This window comes from Mauremys mutica, chromosome 10 (genome assembly GCF_020497125.1).
Source record: "Mauremys mutica isolate MM-2020 ecotype Southern chromosome 10, ASM2049712v1, whole genome shotgun sequence".
Classification (NCBI taxonomy): Eukaryota; Metazoa; Chordata; order Testudines; family Geoemydidae; genus Mauremys; species Mauremys mutica.
This window is the reverse complement of record NC_059081.1, coordinates 40,041,059-40,068,140: the sequence shown is the minus strand read 5'-3', so window position 1 is coordinate 40,068,140 and position 27,082 is coordinate 40,041,059. Positions and strand designations below refer to the sequence as shown.

The 27,082-nt window shown below is 42.2% G+C and overlaps 1 protein-coding gene across 1 annotated transcript in view; it reads right to left on the bottom strand.

Annotated features, from left to right (window-relative positions):
- Positions 1-353: 353 nt before the first annotated feature.
- The window catches only part of MAP3K20 (mitogen-activated protein kinase kinase kinase 20), a 132,497-nt gene continuing 105,768 nt past the window's right edge, over positions 354-27,082 (bottom strand). Inside the window, exons 15-20 of the mRNA XM_045032446.1 lie at positions 26,227-26,289; positions 22,639-22,731; positions 15,349-15,465; positions 13,342-13,416; positions 12,114-12,264; positions 354-4,047 (exon numbers count right to left, since the gene is read on the bottom strand). Of these exons, the coding sequence (XP_044888381.1) occupies positions 3,356-4,047; positions 12,114-12,264; positions 13,342-13,416; positions 15,349-15,465; positions 22,639-22,731; positions 26,227-26,289 (1,191 nt within the window). The 3' untranslated portion in view covers positions 354-3,355. The remainder of the gene's footprint in view (positions 4,048-12,113; positions 12,265-13,341; positions 13,417-15,348; positions 15,466-22,638; positions 22,732-26,226; positions 26,290-27,082) is intronic.

Here is a 27,082-nt window from a genome sequence, read left to right as displayed (position 1 = left end):
AGAACAAAAACCCTCAACCTTGTAGCAACAAGTCTCAGAGCCTGGGTTAACTCACTGAGCTGTGGGGCTAAAAATAGCAATGCAGACATTGCGGTTCTGGCTCTGAGCCCCATCCCCCTTGTCCCGTTTCAGAGCTCAGGTGCCTGTCCAAGTGGGAATGTCTACACTGCTATTTTTAGCCCCATGGCTGGAGCCCTGTGAGCCTGCGTCATCTGGGGTTCTGAGACTTGCTGCAAAAATAGGATTGTTGTAACTTATCTTATTTTGGCTGGCAAAGAGTCAATATGTGGGGGAACAATTAAATATCTAGGCTCTAAAATTGAATAAAGTACCTCAAAATGCAACAGGCAAAATATTGACAAAGCTTTTTAATAATATACAAGTGTGATGCTAGACCTTGAGCAAAAAGACCCCTGATAATCCACGTTTGGAAACAATAAGAAAATGCTAACATTAAGGTCACATTGTTCTCCATAACGCCCCTACTCAAAAAATAAAGGTTAATAAACAATTTAGGATATGCACGTACAGTATTGAATTACAATTTTCAAAGCTGAAGAATTACTGAATGGTTCATATAACGGTTACATTTAGTTAGCCTGATATTAAAGGTTTATGATTATGTATAATGAATGAGTCTGGATAGGCCAGGATAGTACTTATGCCAAGGCTTTGGCCTAGCCTTTGCTTTGACATGAGTGTTGACGTGCCAATTTCTCTCTTATGTAGGTGGGCTTAAATAATGTTCACAGCTGACAGGATAACGGTGATGTTTTGTTCATGGGATGTATTGTGTTGGAGAACATAGATAAGAGGAAGTTAACCAATACAACAAAATACACGAAACATAATGCTAAAAAGTCCCTATGTTAGGAGAAACAGGAGTAGCATGACATGAGACATAATGACATGAAAACAGCGTAGATAGCAAACGTTATTTAAATTGAAGCTTGCACATGAGTATTGTACAGGTTATGTAAGACACAATGTTCATCGTTGATCGGAAGAAAGCTAATGAATATGTAATGTGGGAAGATATAAGGAACCAAGTCAGAGAATGTTGGACCAGAAACTGAGATGACCATCCTGAAGTGGACAAGAGGCTCATGGTACCCAGGAACTCAGTAACTTGGGCCCCTGCTTGTTCCATTTTATCTGTTTTTATATGATCAGGAATTATAAGGAGCAATTCTGTCTGAAAAATTTATAAATAAAGGCAAAAATTGATTAATCTTAAATTGGGTGGACTCGGGTCAGTTTTCAGCCTTATACCTTACAAACAGTTTCATTAAAATTGACTGTAGCTGCATTCCAGAAAGTCCTGCCCATTGTCCTACAGGACCCCTGGTTGCTCACAGTCATGTTGCAGCAAGGCTGGAATTTGCTGCCTCTCTCAACAAAAGTCATCACTAAGGCCCTGGCTACACTTGCAAGTTAGAGCGCATTAAATCAGCCCTGGGCACCCTAATTCTTGAGGTGTCCACACTGGCAAGGCCCTTAGAGTGCCTGGACTCCTCGACTGGAGCGCCCCTGGTAATCCACCTCCACGAGAAGCATAGAGCTTGCTGTGCCTTGGCTGAAACACCCCGGGTGTCAGTGTGGATGACATGTTGCATTACTGCACTGTGATAGGCCTCCGGAAACGTCCCATAATCCCTTGAAGTCAAGTGGCCACTCTGGTCATTGTTTTGAATTCGGCTGCAGGCATGCAGATATCCCCTTTCAAAGCTCCGTTTCTGACAGCCTGCATGCTTATCTGTTCCCCCGGAAAAAGCAAACCATTACTGAGGAATGCTGCTGCTGCAGAGGCAGATGTTTGTGCGAACATGTGTGAGAGAAAGGCAGGAGGGGTGGGGGTGAGGGCTGATGGGGTTTTCCCCGCCGCTGTCTGAACTTACAAGACAGCATGCTGACACACTCTCTGCCCCCCAAACACACTGTCTCTTCCCCCATATACACATAACACACTCCCTGTCACATTCCATCCCCCCATTTGAAAAGCATGCTGCAGCCACTTGCACACTGGGATAGCTACCACAATGCACTGCTCTCTGCCACCGCGCTTGCAGCTAACAATGTGAACACACGGCAGCGCTTTCCCTGCTGCTGTCTCCGAGGGCTGGTTTAACTCCTGGCGCACTACATCTGCAAGTGTAGCCATGCCCTAATTTACAGCTTTTCAGCTTCAAGCTTGTGCCATCATTGCTTTGGGCTCCTTTTCTGTTCTCAATCTCGCTCTTTTTTTTTTTTTTTTATCTTGGGAAATCTTAACTTTTTTTAATTGCATGAAATCCAATTTGAGTGAAAAGGTCAACAAGAAACTTTCTGAAGAGAAGCAGGCCTACAGCTGCGTCTTTCCTCTCAGTGGAGTTACAGACCACATTAATCACAAAGTTTGCTGACCTTCTCTTTACTACTTGAAGACTGCAAGACAAAATAGCACTTAAAATGCAATTTAAAAAATGCTTGCTGCACAGGGATAAATATTATCACAGGCTTCAATAGAATTAGATGTAGCTATTGTCAAGATAATTTCTCTCTCTTTTTCTCTTAAGAACAGCATAAACATCTGTCACTTTTTTTCCCCTTCTGATCATGACAAATCCGTGTCTCACAGTGTGCTAATATATGGTAACTGTGCCTTTATATGAAGGGAGAGGTGGGGATTTGTCATCAGTGGAGGGCCAACTGGGAGCAGAGGGAGGAAGCACAGGAGTAGATTGAGCAGAATTGGGGGGTATGGAGGGGAGACCTGTACGAAGAGTTGTGAAATAAGATAATGGTCTTCCTGAGCATCAGGGCACAGTATTGGCATCCAGAGCATGAGGTTGCTGGGTGTCATAACAACAACACTTGGTAAGAATGAACAGAAGAACTTTTTGTTATGATACACAGTTATCTTATTTAGTTTTTATTGAATGATTAAGCTAATGTAATGGACTCCCAGCCAACCAGGGACACGGGCAGAGAAAGGGAGGAGAGAAAAGCAGTTGCAATTCACCAACATTTGGAATGAAAACATCACGACCAAGAGCTGTCCCTGACAGATGTTCTTTGCGGGAGCTGTGACTAGTGGAACCCCGGTTCTGCTCTCTGTTTGAGCATAAGAACAGGCCTACTGGGTGACCAATGGTTCATCTAGCCAAGTATCCTGTCTTCCAACAGTGGCCATTGATAGATACTTCAGACCGAATGAGTTTGGCTGTCATCACAGTGAGAGGTACTGTTTCTAGAAGGCATATACTAAGGGTAGAAACATTTTAAACAACAGTAGATCTGATTTCATTGTATAAACCAAAAATTCTGTTAAATTAAAGGAAAAAAATGCTCTAGAAAACGTCCGCTAGTCCCCTCTTCAAACCATTCTCCGGCTCCGCCAAGTTCCCTTTGCTCTCTCTTTAGTTGACTTACTTGTACTCTGTCTATGAGATTTCTTTGAATACTCTACCTTTATCCATCCGCCTTCATTAACTTTGGTCCCTTCATCATTTTCTTTAGGTTTGCCTTCTGTTTTCAAAGGCATACCTGGTATGGACTTTGGTTGATGGGGATAGTGGGTGTGCTTTTTGTGGTCATATGACTTTGATGGGTTGGGTGTTGACTGAGAAGAACTGTACATTTTTCCAGAGCGTCGATGTGTTGGAGAAGCAGTTTGTGGGCTTTTTCCACTGTATCTTCCATTTATGGAGAGTCCAGAGTCATTGACATAACTGTTCCTGCTTTTGCCTGCAGATCTGTCCCTTTCTGAAGGGCTATCAGAAGCTGCACTAGAGGTACTACTTCCCTTTGAATTAAGATGTAGCGACGATAGAGTTCTCATCAGTCCATATGGGGTTGGAGATGAACTTCTGGAATGATTTATCGGTGTAATCTGATAGCTAATAGGAATTCGTGTCCGTCTTACAGCAGCAGCATAGGAGCCTTGGTTGTGAAGGTATGGTAAAAATTGTGTCACACTATTAGGACTGTGGGGACTGGAATGCTGGTGTGAAGTGCTTTTTTCCATTTGACGCATTCTTAGAGTGTGCATCCATTCAACATCTATACCTGAAATATAAATAGAAACGAGTCACATGATTTGAATTGCCAAGAAACTGCATTCCCACTTAATAAAGACCCGTGATAAGGACTCAAAATATCTAGAGAGTAATTGCTGCTAAGAATGTAGCAAAATATAACATATCAGTCAAATTATTCCTCTCCCTCTCTGCCTGACAGAAGTTAATCCCAGGTTTTACAATATTCAATACAATGTTATTTAATGCATCAATTACCTGGCACATATAGTGTCACCCGTGTGGATCACAGAGGTTAGAATTGGAAAAGACCTATTAAACCATTCAGTCCATCTACCCACCAAAGCAGGTTTGCTTCCTATAGGATGTTTTCTTGTGTTTTGTGTAGTCTAGTTTTAAATATCCCTTCTTATCTGTCTTCAGCTACTGCCCTTGGGAAATGATTCCACAGCCTACATTGCAAAGAAGAGACCTGTAAAAGAAGCTTGAAACAAGGAGCCACAATATCATGTGACAGGCCGGCTGTCCACCTGGACCACCAGCAAGTGCTCCAAGGACTACAGTTATGGAGCCAATAAAATACAGGAAATGGCCTATATACAGGGAAGGAATTCTGTTCTTTCAGCATGCTGTAGGAGACCAAACCACCCAGCTACTAGGCAGGTTGCTTATACACCCATAATACTGACGCCCAGTATTGCTGATGCTTTGGTCCCAAGTCACTCTCTACACTTACACCGACCAAAACGATCACCGGGGTTCACACATAAATTACATCAAATGAAGTGCATAGGCTGAAGTGATGTAAAACCTGATCTGAATTCATCCACCAACACCACAAAGACTTCCTGCAGAACTGCACCACTGCAATAACAGAAGCAACACTCACCTTCCCACCCTCCACCCCCTCAAAAAAACCCACATGAATTCCTCCCCACCTTCTATTCCTTTGCCATCCAGCCATCAAATCACAGCTGGCAGAGGTATTCCAAAAAAGGAACTGGATAACATAATCCAAACACTTAGCACCAACCAGCATGAAGAGCCCTCATCCCATTTCACAGAAAAGATCAGCCAAGTATGTGAAGAACTAACTGCAGCAGTAAACTTGAAACAGGACCAGACAGCATTTACTGATAGATATACCACTCCTGATGATGGAGCCCTAGAAGATGGAGCCCTTCTAGGGTCCCCTCATACATGATGAAGCCCTTAAAGAATATTCAAGGCACTACCTGCAAACCAGGTCTATACCCCTCCTGCAAAGCAAAACCCCCTGCAAACTAGAATAAGCAATGTTTTCTTCAGAGACACAAACCTGCCAATTTTCCTGTTGTCCTCCAGATCCTCAGATAGCTGGATGGGCAAATTCTCTCCAACTCCTGCCCCTTTTCTAACTTCCCATTTTCATCAAAATCATTGACAGAGTAATGGCAACCACGTTCCAATAATGTGACATCTGCCAACATACTGCATGCTTCACAATCAGGCTTCAGACCAGGGCGCAGGACAAAGGACTAGTAGCACTAAAAGACATGCTCCTCATTGAAATGGATAGAGACTATATCTCAATGTTCATACTTCTTGGCCTTTCTGCAGCCTTGGATGCAGTTGACCGTAGGATGCTGTTGTCCCACTTATGTAACATAGATGGTGCATCACTCCAATGACTTCCAACAGGGATTGGTGATGGACAATTGGTCCGCACCTCAAAGTACCTCACTTGCAGGACCCACAGAAAAAGAGCTTGTCTCGCCTTCTGTTTAATATCCACCTAAGACTGCTTGGAGAGGGGGCAAAATGCTATGGGCTCCCCTGCCAATGCTATACCAGTGACACCCACCTATAGATCTCACTTTGTACCAGCACAGCCCAGGAGATCACAAGGATGTTCCAATGCCTGAAAGAGATCATCACCTGGATAAAGAGCAGCTGTCTCAAACTCAACCCAAACAGACTGAAGTCATGAGGGTCAGAAGGGGCAAATATGTTGAAGAAATAGCCTGGACGTTGTCCTCCCCATTCCACTGACAAATGGGGAGAAACTGTCTAACTGGTATGAAGGCCTGGATTCTGATTCAACTCTTCATTAAGCCTACATGAGCAAATAGCATCCATAGAGACAAATGCCTTCTTCCACCTGCATCTGACTAGGAAACTGCTCTTTCATCCTGGATGAGGATCTGGCTTCTTTGGACCTGCATTCATCACCTCCAGACTGTACAAGGACTTGGTCCTGATTTTAAAAGTCATCAACAGGTCAGAGCCACATCTCCATCCAGAACCCACCAAGATAGCTGTGCACTTGTGGGACAATGCACTTTACAAAGCGCATCAAAGCCAGAAATATTGTTCTCGATTGAGGGGATAACAGCTGTGTAATGAGGTCAGACTAATTCAGAGTCTAACCACCTTTAGGGCACGTTACAAGAAAACTTTTGTAAAAACCTTCCTGCTGCACCCATATCAAAATATAATACATGGAAAAATAAAATTAGAATGAAGTCAAATTAGATAAACAAAGAAAATACATAAGATTCCTCAACATGATTATACATATGTTACAAGCAGATCTTTCTACAGCCAAGGAAGGGAAAAGAACAGAAGACTTCATGAGGTCCACTATTGACCTTAATTTATTTGGGAAATTTATTAAATTTATTTAATTTATTAATCTACATTGATGGATGCTGTAAAAAAACAGCGGCTAGAGAGAGGGCTTGATTTTCAGAAGTTCTTAGCACCCACACCTTGAGTTGAAGCCCTTCTGAAAATCAGGCCTGTTTGTATGAGATGCCGTACAATATATATACACAATATACATACAGGATGAAACTGAAGTAATTTTGTTCAAAATAGATGTAAATGGATTTGTCCTTAAAAAAAAAGCTAATATTCCAGCAGGAGACCATAGACTTGGCACATGCAGGCTGCTTAAACTCAACTGAAATGCAAATAGCTATAGCAGAGGATTTCAGATTCCTCCATTTTATTGCTGGTTTTCTGAGGGAAGAATAGCTCTGTCATGAATACTGTCTTTTACTAGAGATGTTACCACAGCATCTGCAATGGGAAATTTTCAGAGGTCTGGTTTTATGCACTGTCCTTTACAGTGTACACACAAACTAAATATCTTCTCTTCTTTGGCCTGGTCTACACTAAGGGGGGGGGGTCGAACTAAGGTACGCAAGTTCAGCTACCTTAGTTCGAAGTATTCACCCGTCCAGACGCCGCGGGATCGAAGTCCGCGACTCCCCCGTCGACTCCGCCACCGCCGTTCGCGGTGGTGGATTTCCGGAGTCGACGGGAGCGCGTTCGGAGTTCGATATATCGCGTCTAGATTAGACGCGATATATCGAACTCCGAGAAGTCGAACGCTAGCCGCCGACCTGGACGGTAAGTATAGACGTACCCTTAGAGAGTTAATAGAAAATCATTCCCATTTTGTAGGCTTGGTAAAGGGGTGGGGAGGGGGGGGGAAGTCCCCTAGTATTTGTTTTCCCTTCCTCAGGCTTTAGTTGAATCCTGAGGGATTAAAATCACTTCAATTTTATGTCAAATATATCAAAGGGGAAGAGTCTTTCCTGTCAAGGGCTGATTGTGATGCCTCCATGTCAGACAGCTCAGTCTGCACACAAAGATGAACCCTCCTGAAAAAGACGATGTAAATGGCTTTCCAGGTTTCTTAGCCTTCTCCTGGTAAGTTACAGTTTTAAAAAAGTGTGTGCAGTATGAGCATTTGTGCTTTCTAGGCACTGCATACTATAGTCAGTCGCCTCTGTTCTTCTCACTAGCCTGTGGATCCAAAACACGGACCTCATATACCTAGGAATAGCAGCCTCAGGACTTTAATTTGGGACTCTGGTTGTTACTATTTTGCAGAAGCACACCTGCTTCCTGGCCTCATGTGGCAAGCAGCCATCTCATAACATCAGGGAAACCACCACTAACTGATCCCCTGAATGAGATGCTCTCTTTGATGCACCTGAAGTAGTACACTTACTGTTTTTAATGGCGGTTCTGTGTCACTCTTTGCACAGGGGTTGTCAGCTTCCTCGTGGGGACCTCACCTGTTTGTTGCAATGAAACTATTTCTATGCCTTGGAAATCTCTGTGGGGCCAGAGCAGGTTTTACCTCTCCCCATTGCTTGATTCAGAGTTAGAAATCCTGATATCTTGGTTCTGACACATTCTGTATGCAGAATAAATATGGAGCCCAGTGAGCGTATGTCTTCCCTGCAGTGTTAACTCAGGTCTGACCTGGGTGTTGCCCTTAAACCTCCTCCCATTAATACAAAAAAAGCCCCTCACCCGAATTTGGTGGTGCTTTAAAGCCAGGCTAGCTGGCCTGGCTGGGGGGAGGGTTAGAGCTCAGGTGCCACGTTCATGCAGTGAGGATGCAGGCTTAATCACTGGAGTGGTGATAGTCCTCCAGCAGCTTCCCACAATTCCCCCCATGCCTAGAACGGCAGACAAATTGTTCCACTGGGAATGCATCCTACAGCAGCGCAGCTTACTCCAAATAACCATGGGAGATGCCTCCTGAAGTCCTAGCAACACACCTAAGTGAGTGCAGCACCAGCGAGGACACCCTAACTCGGGTCTGGGTTTGCAATGTGACTGCTCACACCTGGGCTAGTTTGAACTGGGTGCTAGTCACCTGAGTTAACTCAGCAATGAAGACAAACCCTTAGGGTTATAAAACGGCAGCATCGATGTTCGGGCTCAGGCTGAAGCACGGGCTCTGAGTCTCTCTCCCCCACTCTCTCACGGTCTCAGAGTTCGGCTCCAAACATCTACACTGCAATTTTATAGCCCCACAGCTCAAGTCCCATAATCTTCAGTCAGCTGACACGGGCCAGTTGTGAGTATTTTATTGCAGTGTAGACATATTCCTACAGAACATACTTTAGGTCCCATCTGCATTGCAAACTAGAGCTGTGTTACAACTGGGTCAGGGGACCACTGTCTTGTACTAGATTCCTTGTCCTAGATGTGACTGTGGCCTAGGCAGCCCCATTATGCAGGCAGAGGTTGTGAGGATGAGGGGCCTGCACCGGACATCCTCAGACTGGCAGCTTTGGAACTACCCCGATCTCTCTGCGGGGTGGGACAAATCTTATGGCTCAGTAGGCATGATATGAAAAGAAAGTAGCAATCCATTATTTTGTTGTTGCTCTCAGACATTATTTGTATTGCAGTAGTACCCAGAGACCCCGATCAGGACTCCATTGTGCGGGTCACAGTACATAAAATAGAAGACAGATTGTGCCCTGAAGAACTTGCAACCTTCATAGTGACAAGGTGTAAAGGGGTGTAGAACCAAAGGAAGGAGAGGAGAGGGAGACATGGGTCACAGTAGTAAGAATCAAGGCTGAATTATTAGCAAGGCTATAATACGGAGCCAGCATAGTTTATTAACAAGGCGGGACACTATAATGATGCACTAACAGGCCAAATTCTCCAGCCTGTTGCTATCTGCTGTCGGTCTGTCTAATATTATAGTGCTACTAATATTAAACACATAAGCGCATAGTAGAACTGGCAATTTTTTAAAAAGTTTCCTATATTTGAACGTCGATGGGCTCCCTTTAGCTTGGGCTCAAATTTGCCTCTAGTTATGTGGGTCTTTATAACAACATGAGTTCTGGGGGCATATTTTCAGGCAAAACTCCACTGAAGGCAATGGAGTTACGGCAGGGCTGCGTTTGACCGTCTGTGTCAACAGTGCACTCAGCTCTGAAAGAGGTTTGAGCAGTGCAGTGATCTCAGTTTAAAGCCTGTTTAATTTATCTCATTGAATAAACCACAACGAACATTGTTCATAAAGATTCTGGAACTGAATAATCACAAGTCCAGGCTGGCCCAAGAGATCCCATTGAGATGTGTTGGAAGAATTTGTAATGCACATTTCCATTCTTCCTCCCAGCACTGCTGGCATTTAGTCACTTCTGCGCAGGCTGGATTTACCCTCCAGTGCAGTGTGAGCTACACGCTAAAGCTCTTCATGGCCCTGCATGCAGCTCAGTGTCTATGGCTCTGATGAACACCCTGCCTCCTCTGCCAGACAGCTAGGCAGAGCCAGAGAATCCATATCACAGCATTGCTCCTAATACCGAGGCAGAGCAAACCTCACTGGCATTGTGGGAGCTGCCTCTGCCTCAGGATGCCCATGAACAGAACAGAGGGAGGCAGAAGGCAAGAGCTGACTGGAGTACTCCTGCCCCCTTGTGTGGTGTGGAGAGAGGAGGCCAGGATAACAGCCACTGAGAACACTCCCTCCACGGAGCCAGGAAGGGGCTGGGGGAAGACTCTCTTCCCCTACAGCTATTGGAAGGAAGAGATGGGAGGAGACACGGGGCGGGGGGAGGGGGGGATCCTCTTGCTCACAGCAGGCTCATTTCAATTTTTCCTGGCTAAGAGTCAGTTTGTCAGCATATGGAGGCAGACAGATACATCTTCATCACACATTGATTCAACCAACGTTTGCCAGGCGGTGTCAGGGCATGACACTACAGCTACTGTGCGCTCCCTCTCTAAATCCATTCAGTGACTATTCATGGATTAAAGTTTGAGGCCCACCACTGAGACACTTTAGAATATGGGGTATATTCTCTTGGGGGGAAATCCTCAGCCCAGCATTCAGCCTGAGTAGCTGGACAGGGTGCTGAAAAGATGCGGTGGGCCAGGGGGAAGACAAGGACAATGACCTCCCACAAGCCACTGAGTGAAGTTTACTTCAGCCCCACAAGCAGCAATCTGTATCTATAATGTGCTCCCACTGCCGAACTGGATTGAAGAATCCTCCCAGTGGTGAATCTCTTGGCCCCAACCCTCCACCTTGAGCATGGAGCCCCGGTCAAGCTGAGCTCTGCCACGGCTGTGCCCCTCTGTGCATAATCCCTGGAATCTACTCTCCTCCCTTGTGCTGTGAAAACATTCATGGCTCCACTCTCTGGGGGACCGCTATAGTTCTGGAAGCGATGACTGGACTTGCCCATTGATGCATAGGTCCAACCTCCACTAATGTACTAAAGAGAAGAGTATGAGACCCAGGGCAAACCTACAGGGTTTCTTCATGCTCAGGAAGCTCAGGTGCAAACCTACAGCACTTTAGTGTGCCGAGCAGATACTGCTACTGGCCACTAAAGGTCCCCCAGTGTGTTCTGATGTACTGCTGTCTCAAACCGGAGTACGTCAAAGTGCTACAGAACTTCTAGTGCATGGTAGCAGGATTCACATGGCCAGTTAGTGTGCAGCATGCTAGAGCACTGTAGATTTACACCCCTGCTTGCTGAGCACTGACACACTCTGCAGATCAACCTCCAGTTTGGAAAGGCTTGCATGATGGGCTCAGACAGATGGTAAAACTGTATGCATGTGAGAAAGCAACATTCAGACAACTGAAGACTGCACAGATGGAAGGAAACATCTTCAGGAGTACTAATAGGCTGTTTAGTTAGGACAAAAGATTGATTTACCTCCCATTGCTACTTACAATTAAAACATCAGTGGCGACATTAACATAAACTGTAAATAAGCTATTGTAATGAACTTGTGTGTGTCCGCACACATGCCCTCTACCTGAAAGGATCAGATCTACTCAGCTAGTTTTTTAAGCCCTTTACTACTGAGATCTAGTGCAAATTCTTCTTTAACTCAGATGGGAAGAGATGGTGGTTTTTGGAGCAGGATGACCTGAGTTCTGTTCCTGCTGTCTCTGTGATGCTCCAAGTGGCATGGAGCACAGAATAGTGACAACTTATTGCCATGAATTATTTACAGTCTCAAAGATCTCCTACTTTAACAACATATACAGAATAATCCCCCTTTAAACAGGTTAGGCCAATCAGCACACGACTACCTAACATTTTAGGTGTCTCTCTCTCTCACATCCCACAAAGTTACATGGGCTTTGCTGTGTTACTCCTGCATACATCCCAGCAGGACATCACAGCTGCCATAGATCCCTGCCAAAGCAGTGAGACGGACCCATATTGCTGAAATAGAATTTCAGTTAGTGAGTTTTTGCTAGTCCTTTAAAGGTTTTGCATCTTTCAGCAGTAAATTTAATGCCATTCAAACATATCAACTTACTTGAGCTGGACCTGCTTCCTGGCCTGCCCTCCGAGTTTGGGAGGGAGGTCTGGATCATGAGCTGTACTGACTTCTCCTCATCCTGAGCTTTCAGTTTACTCCACTGAACTGCATGTATGTGTCTGGTGGTTTTTGGAGCTCTAACATCACCCTATTTAAGAAACAGAACAGAATACGATTTAGGACACAACAAAATAAACTGCCACGACAGTGACCGTCCAATGACACTCTGAGGGTGTTATCATTTTGTATACAGGGTTTCTTTAGTAAAACCCTCTAGCCTGATCTCAGAGATTGTTAGAACCCAGAGGCTTTTGGATAACAGTTTTAGGATTCTGCTAAAAATCTGAACATGAATTTCCCTTTCAGTTAATATCCTGTACGAGGGCAAGATTGAAATGCCTTGCTTTTTAACAAATATTTTAATAACTAAATCAAGTTACGCTTCAAGTAAATAGTCCTTTCTGCTAAAAGAGATAGGCAGTAGGCAGGTATTGTTGCAGGGGTTCCCCTCATGGTAACTTGCCTACAGTAGCAAGCTCTTTAATCCTGCAGTCTGTCCCTGTGACTCCTGTGAGGCACTACCAGCTAAAAGGAACCTGGGGTTAGTCTTCCTGCCAGAGAAAACCACTGTTCTTCACTTCTGAGGAAAGCAAGCTAGGTCCAGAATTTTCCTACCCTCTATAGCACTGCTTGAATCCATGCCTCAGGACAGAGCTGGGATTTCAATTATTAGCCTCAGTGTGAAGCATGCCGTTGGTCTTTATAAAACACTTTTTGTAAGTAAGCAAAACCTTTTAATACAAAGTCTAATTTCCATCAGGTTAAACAGTGCTAAATTGTCTCCAGATTTTATTTTATGTTTCTCTCCATTTCTCTTATCACCTTCTTCCTCCTCCTGTTGTTCCTCAGCTAATTAGCACTTCCCTGACAAGGGAAGAAACACATCTCTTCAACAAACACCAGCAATACTGACCACTGTTTAAATAAAAAAAGTCTTCTTACTTGAGGGAGAGAGAGCTGTCCCAGCCAGGAGTCTGAACACACAGTCTCTGAAGACATCATTCAGTTTTTCATCAGAACTCGAGATTTTACAATTAATTATGCAGTGCTAGACCTTGATTACAGTATGCAGCAAAGTCAAAGTGCCCTGCTACCAGCTTTTAATGAAATCATGCTGTAGGTTTTCAACTTAGATAAGTATTTGCCTTACTTTTTCTGCACTTACCTCATATGTAATAATACATTCTACATTCTGATCTTTTGCTATTCCCACAATCCATTTCTCCATTACAAATGGTGGCTGAAAAGGGAAAAATAAATAGAATGTGTGTGTGGGGGGGGAAGGATTATTATTTGTCATTTGATTGCTTTATTATTACACCAAAAAGTTGTTTTTTTTAAAAACTCATTCCCTACAGCTTTTGTCCTTTTTCATGTGGCAAACGCATCCATATTTTCCCTATGTATTAATGGGACATAAAGCAACACAGTTCAAAATTGTTTACTTCCTTGTTTGTACACCATATTCATAACTAAATTAACAGTAATATGTATTTGCGGAGTATAGTATTCTTAAGCTAACTGCTTTTACAGGGGCCGCCCCTCCGGCATCCGAAGAAGTGAGCTGCAGCTCACGAAAGCTCATGCTAAAATAAATTTGTTAGTCTTTAAGGTGCCACAAGTACTCCTGTTCTTTTTGCGGATACAGACTAACACGGCTGCTACTCTGAAACCTGCTTTTACAGAGGAAGCAGAAGAAACACAATGTTTTTGTAGGGACCTTAACATTTTCTTTCATTCTTTTTTAATTTCTTGGCAACAAAGAGGAAATTTTAAAAAACAACAAGAGCAGATACTTAGATTCCTGAAGACATTCTCCTCCAGGTTAAAAGAGCGTAGAAGTATGCTGAATGTTAAGCTTATACCTGACAACCTCCTTTTGTTTAATTTTAATACCGATAAAATTTTAGCAGAAAAAAACATGCAAAGCCTTGAGAAATGAAATACAAAGAAATGTGTCTCACAAGAGAAAATGCAAAAACTAACAAATCTTAACACTAATAATAAAGGTTCCAGAATTCAGTGGCCACATAAACACAAAGACAGCATTAGTGTCACTTCCAGTGGGGAAATTCTGTGCAATAAGCCTATCATGGTAACACCATATTTTGTTATTTCCTATTATTTTCCCTGTTGAGGTTTTGGATCCAGCAGTTGTTCGTAAGACAAAACAGCCAATGAACGCTGAATAAGGAATGTACACAGTTAAAGCCATTCATGAGAGTTTTTCCATCAGGGCACATTAGAGCAGCATTCTAATTGGCAATCAAGATGTTGCATATTTTTTCATTTAGAAATGTATATTGTTACACATTGCCAAGGTATTAGGGTGGGTCACATTAATAAAAAACAATCAATTACAAATGAACTGCAAACAGAGTGCCCTGCCTATCAAAACAACTTCCATCTCCTGGATTAAAATCAGTCAAGACATTGGCTGGCAAATATTTAGAGACAAATGCTGAAGTTAAGTTAAAGTCCCACTGAGGTGGAGTTGAAGATGCTCAATATTTCACTAACGGTGCTCAATGTGGAATACATCCTACTACCCACTCCATTTCTTTGCCACATTTTCCCATATTTGTAATAAAACAATGGTCACAAGATGCATTTTATGGTGCCATTAGGGCTTGAGTTACTAAAGTTAACGGACAGGGTTTTCCCCCCATTACTGTGACTTTTCTATGCATTGGCTGCTAACTACTTTTCTATGACTTTGTGGAATCAAGGTTCCATACCTTGCACTGAGCTCTGATCTTGGTTGTAAGGGTAGGGTTTAAGACCTTGTCACATTTAAGAGAAGAGTTTCATAACAAAGTCGGAGTTTTAAAAAAATACACATAGCTTATGGAAGTTTCAGTAAGTGGAACATTTTCATCACTTGCACTTTTTCTTTCATTTCAACATGGTAAACAAATAAAGAAAAAATACCATGGAAGTAAAAGAAGAAAATTTTAAATGATTCCTCTCATATTGCTTTATTGTTAGCCTGGCTTAATAGGGAATATTAACAAATCACTCCCATTATGATACAAATCTTCAAAAATAATGCATTTTATTTAAAAGCTGTCAAGAGACTGAGCTTTTCACAAGCACAAAAATCTCTTGCTGTGGTATTTAATGTCTTTGTTTGAGATCTATGAATTCATGAAGGCTGTAAACAGAACCCTACCTTTGTCATTTTTAAAATCTCTACACCAGGTAGATTAGTGTTGAATGTCACATCTTTTATGTAGGTTATTGCAATTTCATCTCCATCCATCTCCATATACATTTTCCATTTACAGTCCTAGTATTAAAAGAGAGTAATGTCATTTTAGAACAAGAAACAAAACAAAAAATAAACAAAATCAGCAAAACCCTAAATGTGTTAAAAACAAAGGTTTGGAATACATTCTGACTGGATTCTTTTCAGGATAAAAGTATCCAAAGTGAATGAACCTTTCCGTTTTCTTGGTAGCACTCCTATTAGTTCAAATCTGAGAAACCGTTGGCATTTTGATAGTGTTTTAGTTTCTTAAATGGTAGAATTTCCTCTGAGAGGCTCAGGGAAGATAGAGCATGTATATTTACACTAACAGGTAAATACTGTTTCAGGAGCAGGCATGGAAGGTTTCCATAAGCAAGCTGAGACTGTGTAACAGAGCAGTAGAAAGAATCTGAGTTATCAGCTTTATTTCCAGTTAATACTAGTGGGCCCAGACAAGTCCTTCCACGTGAATCCAAGAACAAATAATCATCAAGTCTAAGAAATGCCACTAAAAAATTGCTTGAATAAAGGGGCAACAAGTTATTAGAGCCCAGTTTTATCAGGTACCAAGCATCCTCCTATGTGATACTGAGTGCCCTCCAGTTCTGTTAATTTCAGTTAGAGTTCAAGAAGCTCAGGACTTCATATACAAATAATAATTATGGCCCTGATCAAGCAAAGCACTTAAGCACATGCTTGGCTGTAAGCGGGTGAGCAGTCCCACTGGTTGGATTGGAGCCACCAGTCAGAAGCACTCAACTCCTTGCAAAGGGCTTGATCCTGTGAAGTGTTGAGCACTCCGGCAAACCTCTTAAACACACTTAAAATTATGCCCATGCTCTGACTCATTGGCCTGGCCCTGGGAGTTTTGACTGAGAAGCAGTGTAGTCTATTTCTGTGTCTTACTGATTGGTGGACAGAACAGAGGGACTGGGAGTCAGGTGATCTGGGGCCTCATTAGTGTGGAGCATTTTGAAAAACTGGCCTCTTCATTTAGGTTCTTACATGGATTATGAGCTCTGCTGAAATCTTGCCCCCAAGTTGCAATTGTGGCTGTGACACTGAATTGCCATGTGGTCTCTGGCAAGTCTGTGTGCCTCCATTTCTCCATGTGCACAAACTTAACACTGTGTATTTCTGTGTAATACTGCAGATGGTCCAGAGACAATAGCAAAGCACTTCGAGATCACCACCACTTCACTTCCTATGCTTTGCAGTGCAGAATCTTGTTTCAGGATGGCTATTACTGCATAAACCAGGAGTTTGTGCTGCTTTGGTGAAGTCTCCCTCCAAACCAAATCTGATGAACATCAATCTGTTTTGATAAACAATATGATTCAAACCACTATCTCCAAAGGAAAAACTGTAATTACTGCATTAAATATAGGGCCTGACAGGCAATGAGCACCTGGCAACTCCTAGTGACTTCAACAGCAAAGTAAAGGTGCATAGCAACTCTTTGGATCAGGCCCACTTGAAGAAGCCTCTTTGATAGGTAATAAACCATTTTGGCCCAAACAGTTGTGGACCCAGCTATACTAGGAGCAGTGCATGAGCAAGGCCTTTTCTTCTTTAAACTGCAGTTTCATACAATGAAATATGAAACCTTATCCCTTAAAACCCATACTCCTCCTCAACATTCTGTGTCTGTCACAGGCCAAGCCATTCAATCTGCCCTCTATGTCCACTGGAAAATGAACATCTTATTTTATCTGAGGAATATTGCTATTTCACCTTTTAAAATACTTATCTTTTAAATTAAAAAGAGACCAGCCCGATTTCTGGACAAGACACTTGTGGGGTCAGTTTAGTAGTCAGCTACTTTCCCTAAGTTTATACTAATCTTTAGGTTTAACATACCATAAGCAACACTAGCTTTCTACAGTTCAAAGAAGCTTAAAACTAGAAAAGAGTATTGCTCTACTTCCCCCTATTAATATATAGGCTCTGATTCAGCAAAGAACATAAATACATGCTTATGTCCATTTCAGTTCAGCACAGCACTTAATTCAAATTACTTAATTCATTGGGACTAAGTGGTTAAGTTCTCTGCTGAATCAGGGCCATAAAGGTCTCTTGAGTCAAGGCAAAGTTTACTACCTGGATAAAGTGGGGAAAAAACATATATTGTGGAAGTGGCACATTAAAAAATACTCTGTTTATACATATATTTATACAATGTCCTTCACAAAAGATTTCCCTGGGCACTTTACTATTCTAACACAAATCCTTGTCAAATATCTCTCTCTTCAGTTTTGATTTAAATAAATAAAACAGATTTAGCTTTTGAACTATGAAGAGGAAGCCAATTGCATAACTGAGGCACAAACACTCAAACTCTTGGGTGCAGATCATTTCTGACTTATATTTAGAACAAGCCAATAAATCAGCAGACTCTGAAAATGGCTGTAGGAATGTAAGAGAAAAGCAAATCATAAAAGTATTTCAAACTCACTATTCCTAAGATCCATAATAGTAAGCAAGGACACTTTAAAAATCAGGCCTTCTGTTTATTCCTGTGATCATATCACTCACCTTAAAACCAACAAATATTAATGTCAATAATGAAAAATGAAAGGAAAACATAAAAGATCAGCCAGGGGCTTTAAACAACAAAACACACCTCTTGTTATAGTAGGTACAAAAAACTCTCTCTGGGGAGAGATCTCATTCTGGAAGGAGGCATGAATTTAGGAGATGTTTCTAAATTCAGTTGTTGCAATAAAAAAAAAGTTTAAGAATCGAGGAAAAATGGAAACAGTATCTTAGCAGGCAACTGGATATTGAAAAATGTAAGATGTAATGCAAGATGAAACAAATATGAAAAAAATGCTGGTCATGCTGGTATTAAAAGTAGTAGCATGTTGATGATTTAGGCCCCTGGTAGCTCCTTTACATTCTTAGCTATTATCTATCTCAGCTGCTGAAACCTGCTGTTTTAAAGACATGAGAGTTGAACATCTAGTGACAGCACCTGGGTTATTTATCATTATGTATAACCCTGCTACACTACATTTTATTATGCTGGATTTAAAGGAAGATAACACAAGTATGGTTAATTTGCTTCTCTTCTTTTTATATATAGTGTCATGACCTGCCACTGCTTAGTCCCATGAGATATTTTTAACCAAAAAGAAATCCACAAGAAACTCTCCCTAAAAATTCCATTAATAACCTTTTGTAGCGTGTATAGGTTGCAGGGTCTGGAACTAAGAATGTTTTAATCTCTTCAGCAAAACAATGTCTCATAATGATGTACAGGACTATTGCTGTACTGATGAAGAATCATACATAATTCAGCACCTTTCACTTGGCACCACTGTGATATCCTCATTAGTAGTGGCTCACAGTGGCTGTCAGATGGTGTCCATGCGAATGCAGGCATTATATTGTCTTTGAGATGTGCAGCTGCTTCCATGACACTGCCAGTATATAAAAACATGACGCCAGTTTGTTTTATTTAGTGCTAAACCTTCCAGTTTGTAAAAACAAGGCTGACACAGAGCCTGACATGAGGCAGTGAAAATAATTAGCTCTCATTTTCTCAGCCTCCTATTTCCTTCTCCCTGCTGTGTTCTCTTTCCACTAAACCACCACATGTCAGTCGAAATGGGAGGCAATTAGTGGGCTCATTTCAGTCCCCACAACTGTGCTGAAAAGAAAGTATTTATGATGGCACAATGAACAGCTGAAAGATTAAATAACGTTTGCCTTTTGAAAAGAAAATGACTTCTAGCTAAATGGGCAATTTTTGATTATTCTCAAACAAGCTTAGAGTAGTTGGTTTTTAAAATACAAGAAAGGAAAATGAGTCATTTTTAGGTGAAAGAATCAAATAAAACTTGACACAGTAATGCAAATAACTGATGTTTTATTGCAAAATATGTAAATGTGTTATACCCTTAACAATGGCTCATGTCTCAGGTCAGGGCAGATTGTTGCCAACCAGACACCGGTACAGAGAAGGTTGCTGCAGTGCATTTTTTGTTTCAGTTTTGTATGGGGAGGAAAAAGGGGGCTTTAGAGAGAGGTGCTCTTAAAAAAGAAAGAAACAATGCCAGTTAAGCATACATTTCTATAATTGATTGCCTGTGTGGTTACTCCTCACTCAGGCAGAAGTCCCAGATCAATGGGAATTTTGCCTGAATGAGGAACATAATATTGGGACCTTACTGTAGCTAAATATGCAAAAAATATCTTTCACTTGCTATTATCTTTTGTGTAAATCCAGCATAATAAAATCTAGTGTAGTGGGTTATACATAATGATAAATAACTCAGGTGCTGTCAGTAGATGTTCAGCTCTAATGCCTTTAAAACAGCAGGTTTCAGCAGCTGAGACAGCCCGAGTTCTGAGACAGAAATGGTTCTGAGATTAGCTGCCATGTTTACAAAGGTCTGTCCTCATTCAGTGGTTGCAAGCAAATAAGGATTTTTAGGGCCCTGATCATCATCATAAAAATAAATTGCTAGTTCACTTGTTTGTGAATGCAATATTTTAAAGGTGGAAGTGTGAAAAACAGTATTCCTGTTTCCAAGCCCTGACTATATCTTCATGCCATTTAACAAACCCCTGTACTTTTGTAGACAGCTCTCAGTTACCACTAGTGATAGACAGCTCCGAAAGTGGTGCAGGGGAGTAAGCCCAACGTGCCCTCAGAAAGGATGAACTCCACCATCCAATGCTGTGGGCCAGTGCCAGGCTTTCTGTGCTATTTTCACTCCGCAGTGGGACTGTGTTGGGGCATGGGGTGGATTGCCTTTAGGTGAAATAGCTATTCAGGGGTTCGCACCGATCTTTTTTGTGTGCTCCCATCCCAAGGGATTTTGTATATCAGCCCAGCAGAGGCTGGTGTGTAAGGAGGTTTGGGGTAGGCTGGGGCAGTACCACTGCATCCATAGTTGCCCACGTGGAGATGCAGTCGCTACTATTCTAGTGCCCTGGAGCGAGGTTGTGTTGCAAGCCAACAGACTGTCTATGCGCTGGGAACTGCAAATGTCCTTGTAGTGATCCCTGTACAAAGACAGATTACTGGGGCTGTGTGTGTATGAGAATGGGGATGGGAAGAGGGCAATTTCATCCAAATTGGGTGTACTGTAAAAACCCAGATATTTACTAAAAAGGTTCTATAGAAAGGCAAGTGAGCAAGTTACTCAGCCAAAACATTCTCTGAGTCTGCATAAACCTCTTTACAGTTCAATACAAATGTGTATTTCCTATGGGAATCGCTGCACTGCACCCTACATTCAACACCTTTGAAGAGTATGGCCCTGTTTCTGATCTCATTTACACTGATGGTGTTCCAGGAGTAAGCAGACTGAAATCAATGGAGTGGCACATGTTTTACACTAGTGTCAGATCAGAATAAGGCCCAGGTGTTCCCTTCTTGACGGAAAACCTGATGAGTTCAAAGTACCTTGTGCTAAGGTTTCAACGAGCGGATACTGTATCATTGATACCATTTTGCCAGACTAAATGATGCTCCACTTTGACAGATTAAATTAATCAGTTTAATTATTCTGTAGTTATATTTATTTTATTGCTCAGTTGTTGGATTTTTTTTCAGTTTTACAAAGAATATATTTCTCTTTTCTCTGCTTTATTAGAATCTACACAAGTCTGCTATAATAAATGATAGAAGACTATGATTATGCTTGGACTTCTATACTATATTCCAGAATTTTTAAGTGCTGAGACATCTTTGGGACTAAATTAAATATTATTAGACTAGAAAATTTTATGTGCAAGAGATTAAAGGCATTCAAGGGTCTTGCATAGGAGGTTGTGGATCACAAAAAATACTCCAATAGAATTGAAATAGGCAGTGTTGTTAACATACCTATGTAATGTGTGTGAGGTACAACTGAAAAGCTGGAAAATGGGAACTTCTTAATTTTGGATATGGAATGTTCTGCCATGATTTTAATCTGATGAGTTCCCCAAACTGCAAATTAAATTGGTGTTGACAGATAGTTTCTGTCGGAAGTAAGAAGTGTTTGTAAGGAGAAAAGAGCTACTAGCCTTCCTTTACTGTATAAGTTTCAAAGAGATGGGAAAGGGTGGAAGAAGCAGCTGGTTTTAAAACCAGGCCAGTAAAGGAAGTTCAGGCCATCCAAGTCTGATTTACTCTATGGCTCCAACCAGTTTTAAAATGAATCAGACCTGTGCCAGTTGTAACTGGCTTTAAATGAGGGTGTGGAAATATACCTTCTCCTGTATGCACACACCAACTCACAATGCAAGCAAAACCAGTTGGAAAGCTAGAGAGAGAGAGAGAAATAAAACACAAAAGAAGGAAGTTTCCACAGTTACATGAAGAAACCCACTGAGAGCTCAGTCACTGATTTTTCACAAGTCCCTAGCGGGGGCATTGTTGTGCTAGTTCAGGTGCAACCTGGGAAACATACTCAAAGTGAGACTCTGCCTCCCGGATTCCACCTGTTCTGTGGAGGACATACACCAGGCAGATAGCTGGTGCAGAGTACTTCCCCCAACACTTCAAGGCCTTATGCCCCTTATTCCCTTGCATGGCTGCACAAGGCAGGGCACTATGTGCACTGAAAGAAATGAAGCTATATAGCACCACACGTTATGGGTGCCTGAAAGCACTGGGAATGTACAAGCAATTCACATTGCAATGGGAAATCCATCTTTACAACTGGAAAATGCTTCAGATAAAAGAAATCCAAAATATGGTGAAAAAGAAAGGAGGAAATCCTCACACAGCAAACCAAGAAGTCTTTGCCCATAAATGAGACAAATTCAATACTAGTCCAAGCCCCCGGCCTCCACTGGGATCTCAATTTACCTCCTTTTCACAAAAACCTGTTGTCTCATGTTCAGTATGATCAGGCGGCAAGCCATGGGGGGTGCTCTGCCGGTCGCCGCGAGGGCGGCAAGCAGGCTGCCTTCGGCGGCTTGCCTGCGGCAGGTCCACTGGTCCCGCGGCTTCGGTGGACCTCCCGCAGGCGTGAAGTTAGAGAAAATGCTTATGAGGAAACAATCTTATTTAATTCAAAACTTTCTGTACCACTTTTTTTCTTGTACCCATCCATCATTGATTCAGCATTGTACTTTGAAATTTGCTCAGTGATTTTCTGAGTAGCAGGGTTTATATTATAAATGGAAAATATTTCTACAGATATTGGGCCCTTTGAGTAATGATTGAAGAAACAGAAATAAAATAATATTATCCCAATAAGATTCATTTACCTGTGGACCATTTCCCAGTTTCAAGTGATAACCAAAAACAAGTTCCAGGTTCACTACTTTCTCCATGTTTTCTTCATTTCCACTTGCAGAATCCTATCACAGAAACACAGTGTAAGCAATGACCTCTATTATTAGTCTCTCTGAGTTGGTGACAAGCTTCCATTTGACAGTAAGAATTTAATACCCTTGCCTTTTATATGTTACAAATCTGTTGGCTGGTCAGAGGATACTATCGTCCTCTCATTAATTCCACATAAGAACATAGGAATTGCCGTACAGGGTCACACCAAAGGTCCATCTAGCCCAGTAGCCTGTCTTCCGACAGTGGCCAGTGCCAGGTGCCCCAAAGGGAATGAACAGAACAGGTAATTATCAAGTGATCCATTCCCTGTCGCCCATTCCCAGCTACTGGGAAACAGAGGCTGGGGACACCATCCCAGCCCATCCTGGCTAATAGCCATCGATGGACCTATCCTCCATGAACTTATCTATGTCTTCAAGTCACCAAGGCCTGATGAAATGCATCCTAGAATACTCAAGGAGCTGACTGAGGAGATATCTGAGCCATTAGCAATTATCTTTGAAAAGTCATGGAAGATGGGAGAGATTCCAGAAGACTGGAAAAGGGCAAATATAGTGCCCATCTATAAAAAGGGAAATAAGGACAGCCCAGGGAATTTACAGACCATTCAACTTAACTTCTGTACACAGAAAGATAATGGAGCAAATAATTAAGCAATCCATTTGCAAACACCCTAGAAGATAATAAGGTGATAAGTAACAGTCAGCATGGATTTGTCAAGAACAAATCATGTCAAACCAACCTGATAGCTTTCTTTGACATGGTAACAAGCCTTGTGGATGGGGGGGAAGTGGTAGATGTGGCATATCTTGACTGTAGTAAAGCTTATGATACTGTCTGCATGCCCTTCTCATAAACAAATTAGGGAAATGCAACCTACATGGAGCTACTATAAGGTGGGTGCAAAACGGGTTGGAAAACTGTTCCCAGAGAGTAGTTATCAGTTGTTCACAGTCATGCTGGAAGGACATAATGAGTGGGGTCCCGCAGGGATCAGTTCTGGGTCCAGTTCTGTTCAATATCTTCATCAATGATTTAGATAATGGCATACAGAGTACACTTATAAAGTTTGCGAATGATACCAAGCTGGGAGGGGTTGCAAGTGCTTTGGAGGATAGGATTATAATTCAAAATGATCTGGACAAACTGGAGAAATGGTCTGAAGTAGATAGCATGAAATTCAATAAGGACAAATGCAAAGTACTCCACTTAGGGAGGAACAATCAGTTGCACACATACAAAATGGGAAATGACTGCCTAGGAAGGAGTACTGCAGAGAGAGATCTGGGGGTCATAGTGGACCACAAGCTAAATATGAGTCAACAGTGTAACACTGTTGCAAAAAAAGCAAACATCATTCTCGGATGTATTAGCAGGTCTGTTGTCAGCAAGACATGAGAAGTAATTCTTCCGCTCTACTCTGCGCTGATTAGGCCTCAACTGGAGCACTGTGTCTGGAGCACTTGTTTACCTGCAGCGTCTGCAGATTCAGCCAATCGCAGCTCCCACTGGCCGCGGTTTGCCATTCCAGGCCAATGTGGGCTGTGGGAAGTGTTGGCCAGCAAATCCCTGCACCGCTTCCCGCAGCCCTCATTGGCCTGGAACGGTGGGAGTTGCGATCGGCCGAACCTGCGGAAACTGCAGGTAAACAAACCGTCCCAGCCCACCAGTGGATTTCCATGATGGACTGCGTGCCAAAGGTTGCTGATCCCTGGTCTAGATAATACTTAGTCCTGCCATGAGTGCAGGGGACTGGACTAGACGACCTCTCAAGGTCCCTTCCAGTTCTATGATTCTATGATAATTCTATCTAGTTCTTTTTTTGAACCCTGGTATAGTCTTGGCCTTCACAACATCCTCTGGAAAAGAGTTTCACAGGTTGACTGTGCATTGTGAGAAGAAATGCTTCCTTTTGTTTGTTTTAAACCTGCTGCCTATTAATTTCATTTGGAGACTCTAGTTCTTGTGTTATGAGGAGTAAATAACACTTCCTTATTTACTTTCTCAAAACCAGTCATGATTTTATAGACCTCAATCATATCCCCTCTTACTCATCTCTTTTCCAAGCTAAGTCCCAATCTTATTAATCTCTCCTTATACGGAAGCTGTTCCATACCCCTAATCATTTTTGTTGCCCTTTTCTGAACCTTTTCCAATTCCAATATATCTTTTTTTAGATGGGGCAACCACATCTGCACGCAGTACTCAAGATGTGGGTGTACCATGGATTTATATAGATATTTTCTGTCTCATTATCTATCCCTTTCTTAATGATTCCCAACATTCTGTTTGCTTTTTTGACTGCTGTGGCACATTGAGTGGATGTTTTCAGAGAACTATCCACAATGACCCCAATAATTCTTTCCTGAGTGGCAACAGCTAATTTAGACCCCATCATTTTATATGTATAGTTGGGATTATGTTTTCCAATGTGCATTACTTTGCATTTATCAACATTGAATTTCATCTGCCATTTTGTTGCCCAGTCACCCAGTTTTGTGAGATCTCTTTGTAGCTCTTCACAGTCTGCTATCTTGGGTATACATACCAGAACTCACACATTAGCTTGTGTTACACTATATACACTGGCAGCCTATTACAGGGCCAGCTCCTGTGAGGTGTTGAGCACCTTCAGCTCCATATGAAGCTGTTATTTCACAGAACAATGCCATTTTGAGCAGCTGTCCATTGTAACTGGAATTATGGCTTGAAAACTGCAATGCAGTAAACAATTATGGATTTTCCTTTGACTGTATGATGGACTTTATTTTAAGTGGGTCCCACAGTATTGTTGTGCTGTAAATTATAACAGCAATAAAAGCAACTGTATCCTCTGTGGTCTAGTACTTTCTGAGTAGCTGATAGAATTCCTTTGGTTTGATGTATGCAGTGTAGTTGTAGCCATGTTGGTCCCAGGATATTAGAGAGACAAGGTGGGTGAGGTAATATCTTTTACTGGAACAACTTCTGTTCATGAGAGAGAGAGTTTTTTTTACCACAATTCCTAAAGCTTGTCCCTTTCACCAACAGATGTTGGTTCAATAAAAGAAATTACCTCCTCCACCTTGGGTTTCATGGTAAGCTCTAAAAGTCAGTTGAGTAAGGAATGATGTGCTCATTATGGTCTGGATTGGGACTACTTTGCTCACAATGATAAGTAGTTACTCACATGATTTCAGTGGGATTACTGATGGGAGTAACTGCTCACCCATGCAAGTAAGGGGGTCACAATCTGGCCTTATGATATTACCATCATACGTTAACCTGCAAGGCATCCTTCTGTTGTATTAATTCTCTGAACCTCATTGAGAGGGTGTGTTGTTGTGATATTACTCGTTCTGATATGAACACTCACATCCCTAACTTGACCTAAAAAATCTGTCACCCCAAATAGTGACAATGCAGATGTGCACTTTATACTAAGTGTAAGGCCTAGTAGCACAGCCTGGGTACATTTATTGTGTCAAGATAGGTAGCACCTTTTAAATAAATAAATAAATACTTACCTTAATTAATGGTGGGAAATGAAACATGTTTAGGTAATCATGAGTTAACTTCTCAATAGCAGTCTGTAAGAAACCAAACAAACCCAAATTAGATAATAGTTCCTCATGATCTAATAGCGTAAATGCAGGACTGAAAAATAGCACAGTGTGTGTGTAGGGCTGTGTGTGTAACTCATTCAGGGTGTATAGTGTTCTCTGGAACCAATCTTAATATACAGTTCTGTTCTAAAAAGGGACTGTAAAATGTCACCGTCTTACTCAGCAGATCTGCCCCCTTGCGAATATTCAGTCAGATCTGCTTAATTTAGAGTATGTCTACACTGCAGCTGGGCATGTGCTTTCACGGATGGATAGACAGACACGTGCTAGCTCTGCAATAGCAGTGTAGACAGAGTTAGTATAGGCGGCAGCTACCCAGGGGTTCTAGGTGGGCTTGTACTCAGATGGCTAGCTTGAGCTGCCGCCCATGCTATGCTGGGCTACACTGAAAGTTTTAGCACACTTAGCTCAAGCAGAGCTAGTGCATATCTGCCTACGGGCACTAGGAAGCACACTCCCAGTTGCAGTGTAGACATACCCTCAATCACAAATATAGGTTTGTACTGGTTTTTACTCCTGTTAGCCTCTCTGAACCAGCTCAGCAAGAACTGCATTCTCTATCCTAGGGGTTCTAAACTGTTTCCTTTTGGGGGCCCCACCAGCATGCTATAAAAACTCCATGGCCCAGCTTGAGGGGAGGTGGCTTGGGCTTTAGCTGCAATGTGTGGGGAGAAGCTTCTGCCCTGCGGGGCTGGGGAGCCCCGTGGAACAAAGCGGGCTTGGGGCTTCTGAAGCTTGGGGTGAGGAGGTGGCTTGG